The sequence below is a fragment of the Octopus sinensis genome, linkage group LG14 (assembly GCF_006345805.1).
Source record: "Octopus sinensis linkage group LG14, ASM634580v1, whole genome shotgun sequence".
NCBI lineage: Eukaryota > Metazoa > Mollusca > Cephalopoda > Octopoda > Octopodidae > Octopus > Octopus sinensis.
Window position 1 is genome coordinate 20,086,575 of NC_043010.1, and position 12,500 is coordinate 20,099,074.

A 12,500-nucleotide genomic window follows, 5' to 3' on the forward strand; every position below is an offset into this window, starting at 1 on the left:
CATTTTCAATCTATTTGCTAACAGAGAACACCCTGTTACTTGTGGTACCTTTCCAACAAACGCAGCGATTGCAATGTTATTTAACCCTTTTTGTTACCATATTTCTGTTGAGATGCTTTGTGTTTCTGTCAATTAATCTTAAATATAACAAAGAATTTAGTAAAATAACTTAATTATCGTTAAGCTAGTGTTAAGAACATGAATTGTGAATAAGGTTTTTGGTGGGAGATTTTAGTTCAGAACTTTTGAAAACAAGACATTTGTACTTCAGAGCCAGAGGTGGTTTCAGCTGCAATGGTAATGAAAGGGTTAACACGGTGTGTCTTGCTCAGTGAAGAATATAACTTGGAGAGGAGAAATATCAAGAAAAAAGCGAAACAAAACATGTTTAACAAAGAATAAAAAGGAAATCAAATGTAATTTTGTAACATTTTATTTTTCAAATGATATTTCAAAAACTAATTGTTTCGTAATTTCAATAAATATTTACATCAGGTTCATTTTCACATCCATTTTTCCATGCTTGCATGGGTCAGACAGAATTTGTGGAAGCAGATTTTCTATGGCCGGATGCTCTTCCTGTCACTAGCCCTCACCTGTTTCCAAGCAAGGGCATATCTTTCTCATTTTGTCAACCACTGAACAGCCCAGAGAAAGTTATGCAGTGAATTGGAAACAACATTGTCTGAAAAAGTGTTTTCTTCCCAAAGATCACATTTGTCAACAAGACTGGACATACTTTCATGGTTGACTGCAAGCATGGAACATTGACAGCGATGCTAGAGTTTACAGTAGCAAACCCATGTGAAAATGGGATAAAATACAAACTTGGTCACATAAACACAGACACACACATATACACACACTGACACACATATATACACACACACACATGCACGCAACAAACTTTTCCAATTTAAATAAATACAAAATATTGAAAGATACATTGTTGTCATTTCGTTCAAAAACAAATGTCAACATGTGCTAAAAGTTCTGCCTGTTTGTCACTGCCAAACACCATGTTACAACTAGGACAAATAAAGTTTTGTTTTGCATTGGATATACTGTCTGTCTCGAATTTATCAGCACGTTTTCTTACAGGTTCAAGGCTGTCTTTTTGGTAAGCGTGATTCACATAGTGACTTTCTGATATTCCTCGTGGTACAGCTTCCTGAAAACATGAAAAACAAAATAATATGAAGGGAAGGATTTTTACATGGATAAGTGTATACAGAATTTGGAATTTCATTTTCCAAAGTAGATTTAATTAATTAATGAAGAAAGATTTAATTAAGTAATGAAGAAATTGTAGAATTATTTAAGTAATGAAATTGTAGATTTAATTAAGTAATGAAGAAATTAGAGATTTGGTTAAAAAAAAAACCCCAGCACAAATACATCATGACTAACACTACCTTGATATTGGTTTCAAATTGTGGCACAAGGCCAGCAATTTTGAGGAAGCAAGTAAGTTGTCTACGTTGTCCTCAGTGCGTAACTGGTACTTATTTAATCCCCCACCCCCAGGATGAAAGGCAAAGTTGAACTCAGAATGTAAAGACAGATGAAATGACGCAAAGCATCTTGCTCAGCATGCTTCTGCCAGCTCCCTGCCTTAAATGTCACCTCAATATTAGCAACTGATTCGGTAAATTGTCTTTGCAAAAACATTGTTAAAAATGACAAAGCATTTATTTTGAAACAAATCAAATTGAATGTGAGATGCTCTGTAGTCTAAACTACAACAACTACCACACTGCTGTTGTCAATACTGTAAAATCCACAGCTATAGAAGCCTTAATAAATATCTGAGGTAAAATGGTTTTTAAATATCATAGTTTCTTGGTCAATCAACATCAATCTTTAGGCTGTATATTCACATTATTTGTATATAGAGTATGTTTTGATTGATCTGGTCAGCATTATTTCAATAGTTAAGTGACTAAAGATTAAAGATAAGTTGGAATCTTGTCGCAGTCATTTTGTAGTACTTTTGGATAAGACAACAATTCCAAGAAAGATCTTTATTCTTTCACTTGTTTCGGGATTTTTCACTGTGGCCATGCTGGGGCACTGCCTTGAAGAATTTTAGTTTAACAAATCAACCCCAATTACTTCTTTTTATTTAAGTGTGGCATGTATTCTATTGGTCTCCTTTACTAAACTGCTAAGTTACGGAAACACGAACACAGCAACACTGGTTACCAAGAGGTGATAGGGGACAAACAGACATATCTGATGGGCTTCTCTCAGTCACTGTCTACCAAATCCACTCACAAGGCTTTGGTCAGCCAGAGGCTATAGAAGGAGACACTTACTCTGGGTGCCATGCAGTGGGACTGAACTTGGAACCATGTGGTTGGGAATCAAGTTTCTTTACCACACGGCCATGCTTGCACCTATATAGCTAAACGGAAAACTTGCAACAAACGTAAGAGTCTGCATGCCTCAGATAAATCTTATTAATGTTAATGTTGAAGGATGTAAAATAAAGTGGGGGGAGAAAACAAGTAACACTCACCTTTTGCTCAAAATATCTGGTATTTTTTGGTGTGTAATATGATTTTGAGGGCATCGGTTCATGAGGGGGATCTTGTAAATGTTTTAACTGGAAAACAAAATATATATATATTAGAAATATTAAATTTTTAAATATCTCAGAGAGATATGAGTGGTGGTGGAACGATAGAGCGGTTGTACACTGTCAACTTAATGTGACAGTCCCATAAAGGGAATCACACCACCGCTATTTAGCCCTAGGAAGCATCGACGCTTCCTGTCAGCTTTGACACATTTCCTGTGTCCTTATATTTGCGAAGGGGAGACAAGCACCCCCAACAGCTAGGCCAGCATCTAGAGACATGCATGTTTCTGAGTCTTTGCTCATCATCAGTCTGGAGTAGCTTGGCCTGCTAGCTGAAGATGCCTGTAAAGCCTTTGCAAATATATATATTTTCAGTGAAGTTTATTCACTGATCACCAAAATTAGAAATATTAAATTTCTAAATATCTCAGAGAGATATGAGCACAAAGACAACAGGCACACAAGTATTATAATATACATTTTTGATGCTATGCATAAATGGAGGAAGTATGAAAATAACAATCATACACTCACGCACACACATCCATTCCTGTCAATTCACATCAGTATACATATACTTTTGCTCATTCATTTTTACATCATTTTTTTTGTGCTAGCATGGGTTAGGAGCATATTATTGAGACACTGTTTTTACAGCAAGATGCCCTCACTATTAGTAACTGTTCCCTGTTCTTCAGATGAAGGACCTCTTCTTACCAACACCTTTCAAGGTACAAAGCCAGCAAAGGATTTATCAACAGGGGACATAACAACGTCATGAGTGCTTGTAGCTTGTCATATTCAAACCGGTGTAAATATAAACAAATCACACACACACACACACACACAATGGGCTTCTTTCGGTTTCCATCTACAAAATCCACTCACAAGGCTTTGGTCAGCCTGGAGATATTGTAGAAGACATTTGCTCAATGTGCCATGCAGTGGGATAGAGCCTGGAACCATACCACTGGAAAGTGAACACAACCGTACTATAACAAATTTAAAACCAAATTTGACACTCAGAGACAGACAAATCTTTTACCTTTAAAATTTCAGATTCTAAATCACTGATTCGTGATTGTGCTTTCTCGCGGTCCTTTCTTTCATTTTCAAAATCTTCAGCATAGATTTTCACCTGAGTTTTTAGTGCAAGCAGTTCTTCCTCATTCTTTTTCATGTCATCATAACTCTGCAGAGAGAAAGAAGGCATTATTATTATTATTATCATCATTATTATATGACATGAATGAGAAAAAACTAAGAGACTGCACCATTTTACAGTAAGGGTTGCAATTGAAACATGTCGGCTTTGCTACTTTGGAGTAATCCTTATAATTAATATTGTCAATATTTATACTCCAGGAAACGTATATGGTTGAGGAAATATATTCAGAATTATCTAATGGAATATTCCTCTAATTTCTCATCTTATCAGAACTGTAAGGGCACCATTTGAGCGTGATCATTACCAACGTCGCCTTACTGGCACCTGTGCCAGTGGCATATGTAAAAGGATTCGAGCAAGGTCATTGCCAGTATCGCCTGACTGGCTCCATGCCGGTGGTATGTAAAAAGCACCCACTACACTCTTGGAGTGGTTGGTGTTAGGAAGGGCATCCAGCTGTAGAAACTCCGCCAGATCAAGATTGGAGTCTGGTGCGGCCGTCTGGTTCGCCAGCCCTCAGTCAAATCGTCCAATCCATGCTAGCATGGAAAGCGGACATTAAACGATGATGATGATGTTGACTGTTAAATAACATAATTTGAATACCTAACTGGTAATCGTTGTGGGGTAATCCCTTACTTTTGTCTAGCTAGTATGCATGCATGTGTAAATAAATAAATACAGCTTCTCACATAAGCACAAAGTGAATGTTGTTGTTTAGCCCCAGGTCAGCCAAGATTGGGCAGATCCCTGATCAAAGATGTTCCAGAATATATTAGCTTTCCTACCATTTGGTCCTTTAGCATTTAAACCAGCTGCAACCATCCCAAATACTCTTTGTTCCAACCAACCAGCTCTAGCCTCTCACACCTACCCTACAATGTCATTCTAGATATAAACAATCACATCATCGAAATCTCGAAACTATGAGATGATGCATGATTAATTCAAGTAGGAATAAATAAGCCTTACATTTGACAGAATAATCTAAATGCTAAAGGATTAAAGACAGTAGCATGTGAGAGTTAAGACAGATTTGCTAATTCTTGCAGAAGCTTACTCACTTAACGGCAACGTTTGTTTGAAGAGGTGGATATCCTATCATCTAAAGCTGTAAAACAGGACTGATTGTGCTTGGTCAGACAGAAAGGTGATCAATGAAATTAAGAGTCCTAGAGTCCTGGATTAACATAGCTCAGGTGATGATGTCATGTAAAATGGCTGCAGCAGCCAGCTGACAATGTTACCTGAAGGTTATAGGTTACAGCATCTCTAAGCCATGTGTCTTCACTGTGTATACAGACAGACAACTAGATAGATGGTATGGACATATGAATGAAATGAGAAGCAGTTGAGAGAAAGAGCATAGTTGACAGCAAAGACTAACTCTTTAGTATGTAGTAAAACATGGTTTGAGGTGATGGAGAGCAGCATCGATGCTGCTTCATACCACTAGAGCAAGTGATGTTATCACAAGGTACTGAAATCTTTGGAATCCCCAGCTGACCCATGATAGAGGGAATGTCTGGTAGTGCAAGCTGATTTTGGAAGAGGAGCTAATCAACACCATATTAACAAAAATCTATCTATATATATATATATATATATATATATGAGAATTTTTTGTGTAATGAGATAAAAAACCAAGGCTGTGTAGATATTAGAACATTTATAGATAGAAGGTCTTACAGCTGTTTCCAGGATATTTATTAATAATATCCCTTCATCGGAGACGGTGTGAGAGGATGGTTAAGTAATAATTAATTTAGATAGGATACAAAATAGAGAGTGAGGTGGAGGAAAGAAAACAGATGTGAGATATGTAGGGATATTGAATTTGTAGATCCCTTTTTTTAGGCAGAATGGTATATATGTAAGATTCCAATACCTTATGAGAAAAATCCAACGGTACACAACAAATAAACAGAGAAACAATCTGCAAACGAAGCTACAATTGATGCAGGATTTAAAGTTAAACTAGATGAATTTCATGAAGATGCACTTCTATCATGGCCTTAGATATGCTGACTAAATATTTGTAATAATCAAGAATTACCTGTATTGTTCTACTCGAAGGATTACAATGATCTTTTTTCGTGACATTCAACTGAGAGATTAATTTCCGATAAAAAGCTTCTCTTTGATTATTATAGACCCGCCATTTTTTGTTTGCTTGCTGGACTTCTGATATTTTGCTTCGTAGTCTTTTATTTTCTTCTATCACACTGAACTGTGAAAAGAGATTTATATAAATAAATAAATTAAAGTAAATTAATGACGTAACAATATAGAGCACTAATAGTAATTAACAGACACAAATAATTTAGTAATTCTTTAAAAATATTCAAACAGAAGCCTGCCATGACTCAGGGGATATTTCACCTCTTCAAGCTTTTCCTTAAAGATACAAAAGCAGAGGATCTAATGGAACAATATTTCCAACATGGAACTATAATCCAAATGAAATACCAGTTGTTCTACAAAATTTAACCAAGAATCACCGTCCTCATGGCTGCAGTCTCCTTTAGAAGTTTTAAATCTGGACCTAATTGAAGCCATACTGCTACCCCAACTCAAAATGCAAAAGTGAACTTTTATTGGGTCAACCACAAGATACACAATCCACAAACAGAGAAAGGATGAAGTTGTCAGAATTTTGCATCCAATTATGGTTGTTGCAGTTATGATCAAGTCACTGTTTGTTCTCAACAATCCAGTCTACAAATGAAAGGCAGCAGTGTTGCAGAATCAACAAGAATCTCGAGAAATCTCTGTCAATCTCATTAATTCAAAACAATGTAAATGCATAACATTTAACAGAGTGATCTAATGACATTTAATTGAGTGATCGGAAGAATAAAGGGTTAAACACAGCATAAACCACTTACATCGTTTGACATTGGAGGAAAATTAAATTTTTCATAAGTCATTAATTTCTGAGTCATTTGATGACATTGCTGTGCAAATTCTTGGACATCATGGTGTAAATTCATTATTTCTATTTTGTGAAAGTTGTTTGTGGGTGCATTGGAGTGTAACCGAATCTCTAAATCTGTGACCATGTTTTTGTAATATTCATTTTCCTGCAAAGAAATTAAGAAAAAAAAAACAAAACTATTTTATCACATTAATGGAAATTGTAGTTGCGGCTGATGCTAGTACCACCTGACTGATACACAATAAGCATCATTCATGCGTGGGTTGTTGTCAGTGCCACCCAACTGGCTCCCTATGCTGGTAGCACATAAAAAGCACCATCTGAACGTGGCTGATGCTAGTCCTGCTTGACTGGCTCCCATGCTGGTGGCATGTAAAAAGCACCCATACACTCTCGGAGTGGTTGGCATTAGGAAGGGCATCCAGTAGTAGAAACCTTGCCAGACCTTACTGGAGCCTAGTGTAGTCTTCTGGCTTGCCAGTCCTGGTGAAACCGTCCAACCCATGCCAGCATGGAAAACGGACGTTGAAAGGTGATAATGATGATTAACTCAGATAGGAATGGAATATATACATAGAATAAGCACCAGGCTTAAACCAAAAAGTACTGGCGTTGATTTGTTCGACTCAGAATTCTTTGATAAGGCCACAGTCTATTGAGTGAAACAAGATAAAAACAGAGATAAAATCAACTTACCTTGATGAGTCTTTCAATAAATTCTCTGTTTTCTACTGATGCCTTGATGCTGTCTGCTAGTCTGACCTTTTCAAATAAATTTTTAAGATTCTGACAAGCATTTGTGTCTTGTTTAATTTCTTCTTCACATAATTGTACATCATCATCCAAATTGTTGGTCCGCAATCTACATTTTAAATTACAAACCATCGTTTGAAGATCATCGATTATTCTATCTTTTTGTTCAGACTCCCATTTAAGTTCTTGTATGTTCTGTGTAAGAAAGTGATTATCACTTTTTTGTTTGTCCAAATCGGAAGTGTCTGAGGTTAGTTTGCATTTTTCTAGGGACTCCATTCGATATAAACTTGCAGAATACTTTTGTAAAACCATTAACTCAACACTGAAATTTTAAAAAGAAAACACAGAAAATTAAAATCATGAATAAAGAAAGTAAAGAGCATAAGATCAGTAACAATACAAAAGTGCTTCTATTAGCATGGCTTTCCCAACCACATGGTTCTGGGTTCAGTCCCATTGCGTGCATAGTACCTTGGACTGTTCAAAAGCCTTAGAAGTAGATTTGATAGATGGAAACTGAATCAAGCTGGTCACATGTATGTATGTGTGCGTGTGTGTGTGTGTGTGCCACTGTCCTCCACCACCACTCAACAATTGGCATTGGTGTGTTTCTGTTCCTGTAACTTAGCAGTTTGGCAAAAGAGACTGCTAGAATAAGTACCAGGCTTCAAAAAAATAATAAATGCAGGGGTTGATTTATGCAAATAGAAACTCTTCAGAGTGGCGCCCCCTAAAACTAAAAGACACACACATGGAATTTCATCTGTTGAATTTCACTCAATGAATTGGTGAATCTAAAACTATCACAGAAGGCACTTTCTGCCAAGTATGAAGATCGCTAGGCAGGAAAGCAAAATTTTGAATGTAGGGAAACAGACATTACTCAACTAAGAACTTTGTTAAAATTTATTGGGTTTAAAATGGTTACAAAAGGCTGTGTCTATGTCGTTATGGCTAAAACTCTTTGGCCAAATCTTTCAGCCTTTGTCAATTCTATATAAGGCTCCTGAAACAAGCCCCTATAGCAGGCACAAACAATTTACAGTACTGGGGTCAATATTCAGCCCTTTATGATGCTTTGTATAGCATAAGAAGTAACACGATTATGTAAAATAATTTTTGTTTATTTTTAACAAGTTTTAGGACAGACTAAGTCTCATTTATTCCCTTCCTCTCGATCAATTTTATTTTTTTATTTACTAAGTGGAATATGTTTGTTAAATCAGTATGCAAGCAAAATAGCCGCGAGGCAAAATGTTTACGGACTCTTTTTTTCGGCTCTTTAGATTCTGAGTTCAAATGTCACCGAAGTCAGTTTTGCCTTCCGTCCTTTCGAGGTCGCTGGTATTAACCAACACCATCCCTGCAAAACTGGTGGCTTTGTACTTAAATCAGAAACAATTTTAGGTTAATATAAAGCGTTACGCCTATCAGAAAATCAAAAAAAATGTGTGTAATAGGTGTAAAACAACTTCCTATGAACGAATATGAAAAAAAAAATGCCCGCACGCGAAAGGGGAGTGGGGGAGAGGCTCGGAAAATTCACATCGGGAAGTTCCGAAAGCGTCTGAGGGGCTGATCCGGGCACCAAAACAAAAAAAAAATAGTGTAATATGTGTAAAACAACTTGCTCTAAACGAATATGACAAAAAAAATGCGCACTCGCGAAAGAGGGGTGGGGGAGAGGCCTCGGAAAATTTATATCGGGAATTTCCGAAAGCGTCTGAACCGGGCACAAAAACAAAAACAGCGTAATAGGTGTAAAATGCCTTATCAAATGTCCTTAAGGACAACTGTCCTTATGGGCCTGGACTTGAATAGAACTTGGTACCAATAATCGTCTTGTAAACAACTGTTCTTATAAACAACTGTTCTTGTAAACAACTGTTCTTGTAAACAACTGTTCTTAGACAAAAGACCTTTCATTGACCAGTGTTTACTCAGCCCATCTTCTGGTGTGGAGGATTTCCCGCTCCTTGGTACAGAACAAGTTCTTATTCATTTCAGTCGTAGATACACAAGCGTTAAGTTGTATGATAGAGAATGGCACTTGTAAACAACCGATATATACGCCAAGGGTCGGTAGTATATAGCGATTCTTGGGCTGCGTATAACTCTCTTGGAAATCTCGGGTATACCCACTTCCGCATCAACCACAGTGAAAACTTTGTTGATCCGACAAACGCGTCGGTGCACACACAGACGATAGAGAGATTGTGGGGGTCAGTTAAGAGATCGGTTGTTCGCCCAGGCATTCGTGCCTGTTACTTAAAACAATACCTCCCATCTCATTTCTTTATCAACACTGTCGATGGACCACATTATCATTTTCGTAACATAATTTCTGTAGTATTTCAAGAAGTTTCTGACACGTATTTTGATTCACATGGCGGAGATCCAACATTTCTTCACTTTTTCCAGAATTTCTTCTCTTTATTTTTTTTTTTTTTGCGAAATATGTACAAAAATACGAAGTTTATGATTCATGTGTGAGTGTGTGTTCTTGATACTCGTTTAGAACAAGTAGTTTTACACCAATTACACTATTTTTTCTTAGTTTAAAGGCCGTGGACTGAAGATAAAGATCTTGAGAGTCGACAGATATTTCCGCCAGTTCGAAAGGAAATTGGTCTGGCCTGACCTATTTTCCCACTTTTGCGCGTGTAACCCCCCCCCCTCACTGCAACACGCCCATCCACGCAGTGGTCACGTTAAATTCAGAGTTGTCTTCCTTGCCAATAACCCGGAAGGCGGGCGTCAAAAAAAAAAAAAAACTCCAAGTTCTACATTATAAAATCTTGCCGCGTCATGGTTATGTTTACTGGCACAAGATTAACAAAGAGGATCTATATCTATATATATATATATATATATATATATGGTACTACTTGAGAACAGTAGTCCCGGTGCGCGCACTCGCGCTAGCTAGTCAGGACTAGTCGATCCTACGACTACCTAGCAAAGTAAATAAAACACAGGTACTTGTCTATTGTCGTGGTCCCGGTTTCGCACACGCGAATTCTCGCGCGCGCGCGCCAGACGTAGGTACTCGATACTCGAGATCCTACGAGGTGACATGCGCAGTGCAGAATTCGCGCATGCGCGTTAACCCCCCCCCAAAAAAAAGGTGTTGGATTTCACTAAAAATATATATGTGTGTGTGTGTGTGTATATAACATTTTCAATTTTACACAAAAAAATTACATAGTCGCTTTCCTCGCGGATTTACAGATAAATGAATTAATTACTATTTTACAGAATAAAATTAATGAATTAATTATATAAATTAAATAATTCTTGAAAATCAATTAATATTAATAATATTTTTTGAACAAAGTAAATAATTTATAAAACTTGGTTAATAATTTTTTTTACACAAACGCGAACGTATATAATTTGTGAAACTTTTTTTTTTTTTACAGACGTATATAATTTGGTAAACTTAATGAATTAATTTCTTCTCATCATCATCATCGACAACAAAAATTGGGCGCGAAAATTTTTCTAAATATTAGCGGAATGAATTTTTTTGTAATTTTTTTGTGTAAAATTGAAAATGTTATATATACACACACACACATATTTTTAGTGAAATCCAACACCTTTTTTTTTTTGGGAGGGGGGGGGGGGTTTAACGCGCATGCGCGAATTCTGCACTGCGCATGTCACCTCGTAGGATCTCGAGTATCGAGTACCTACGTCTGGCGCGCGCGCGAATTCGCGCGTGCGAAACCGGGACCACGACAATAGACAAGTACCTAAAACACAAAATAAATCATTTTTGTACACAAAGTAAGGATCGACTAGTCGTGACTAGCTAGCGAGGATGCGTGACTACAAGACTGCGCGCACCGGGAACACTGTTCTTAAGTAGTACCATATATATATATACGCTTGTCGTAGCACAAGTTTCCGTCGATTTCCGTAAAAAACTTTTATATTTTTACATAAGTAATGAGAGCGAAAGAGACTAAGAGAAAGCGATTGTATGACGAGGGAAGTTCTTTTGAAGTTACCGTGCATGGCAAGCATTGATGTACATGTGTGTGTGTGTGTGTGTGTTTGATGGGGTGTGGGAGACAGACAGTATGTTGTGTAAGTGAAGTGCTTCTGTTAGTGTGTGTGAAGAGACAGAGAGAGTAATGTGTGAAAGAGAGAGATAACTGAAATTTTTTACTCGGTGTATGTGTATATGTATGTCTGCATGTATGTGTGTGTGTATGTATCTATGTATGTGTGTGTGTGTGTACGTATGTGTGTATGTATGTATGTATCTATGTATGTATGTATGGCCGATTCAGTGTTTACATTTTTTACGGAAATCGACGGAAACGTGTGCTACGACAAGCGAAACATCGCCATATATATATATATATATATATATATATATATATATATATAAATATACACACACACAAATACGTATACACATCATGCAAAAGGTGATCATATCCTACAGGGACAGATAGTGCGGGATTAAAATAAAGAAAACTAACGAAGTGGGGAATATACAAAAATAGACTTGGCTACACAAAGTAAACGAAACAAATATCTAAATTTTATAAGTAGGTTATTAAATATCATAAATTTCTGTTTTCATTTTTTTTAAAACAGAATCCTTAAGCTAGAAGAGGAAAAATTTTAGTATTATATATATATATTTCATCAGCAGTCTTTTTAAAAACATTTTTAGACCACAGTAATAAGTATTGTTTGCTGTAAATTACACAGCAATGATACCAAGAACAACGGCAAGTGCCACGTAAACAACAATAAATTAACGAATAATACCGAAATGGAACAAGAAAGCTTTTATAGCGTCGCTTGACGGTTTACTCGAGCAAAATAGTTCCAGTAATATATATCATATATTCAATAATAAAGTACTCCTCTTTCACTCTCTTTAATGACAATAAATCTAGTCAAAGTCCATTTTCACCTGCACACAATCTAATTGTAAACCGTGAACGGCTACGTGTTGCTTGCATGTGAAAAGACATTTTAAGTCTCAACAGAAAATAATATTTTTTTTTTTCAAAATAATACAATAGAAT

General features: G+C 36.6%; 1 protein-coding gene across 1 annotated transcript in view; it reads right to left on the bottom strand.

Moving 5' to 3' along the window:
- Nucleotides 1-631: 631 nt before the first annotated feature.
- The window catches only part of LOC115218928, a 12,474-nt gene continuing 605 nt past the window's right edge, over nucleotides 632-12,500 (bottom strand). Inside the window, exons 2-7 of the mRNA XM_036508721.1 lie at nucleotides 7,387-7,768; nucleotides 6,641-6,835; nucleotides 5,809-5,982; nucleotides 3,630-3,776; nucleotides 2,522-2,608; nucleotides 632-1,171 (exon numbers count right to left, since the gene is read on the bottom strand). Coding sequence (XP_036364614.1) covers nucleotides 962-1,171; nucleotides 2,522-2,608; nucleotides 3,630-3,776; nucleotides 5,809-5,982; nucleotides 6,641-6,835; nucleotides 7,387-7,758 — 1,185 coding nt within the window. The 5' untranslated portion in view covers nucleotides 7,759-7,768 and the 3' untranslated portion in view covers nucleotides 632-961. The remainder of the gene's footprint in view (nucleotides 1,172-2,521; nucleotides 2,609-3,629; nucleotides 3,777-5,808; nucleotides 5,983-6,640; nucleotides 6,836-7,386; nucleotides 7,769-12,500) is intronic.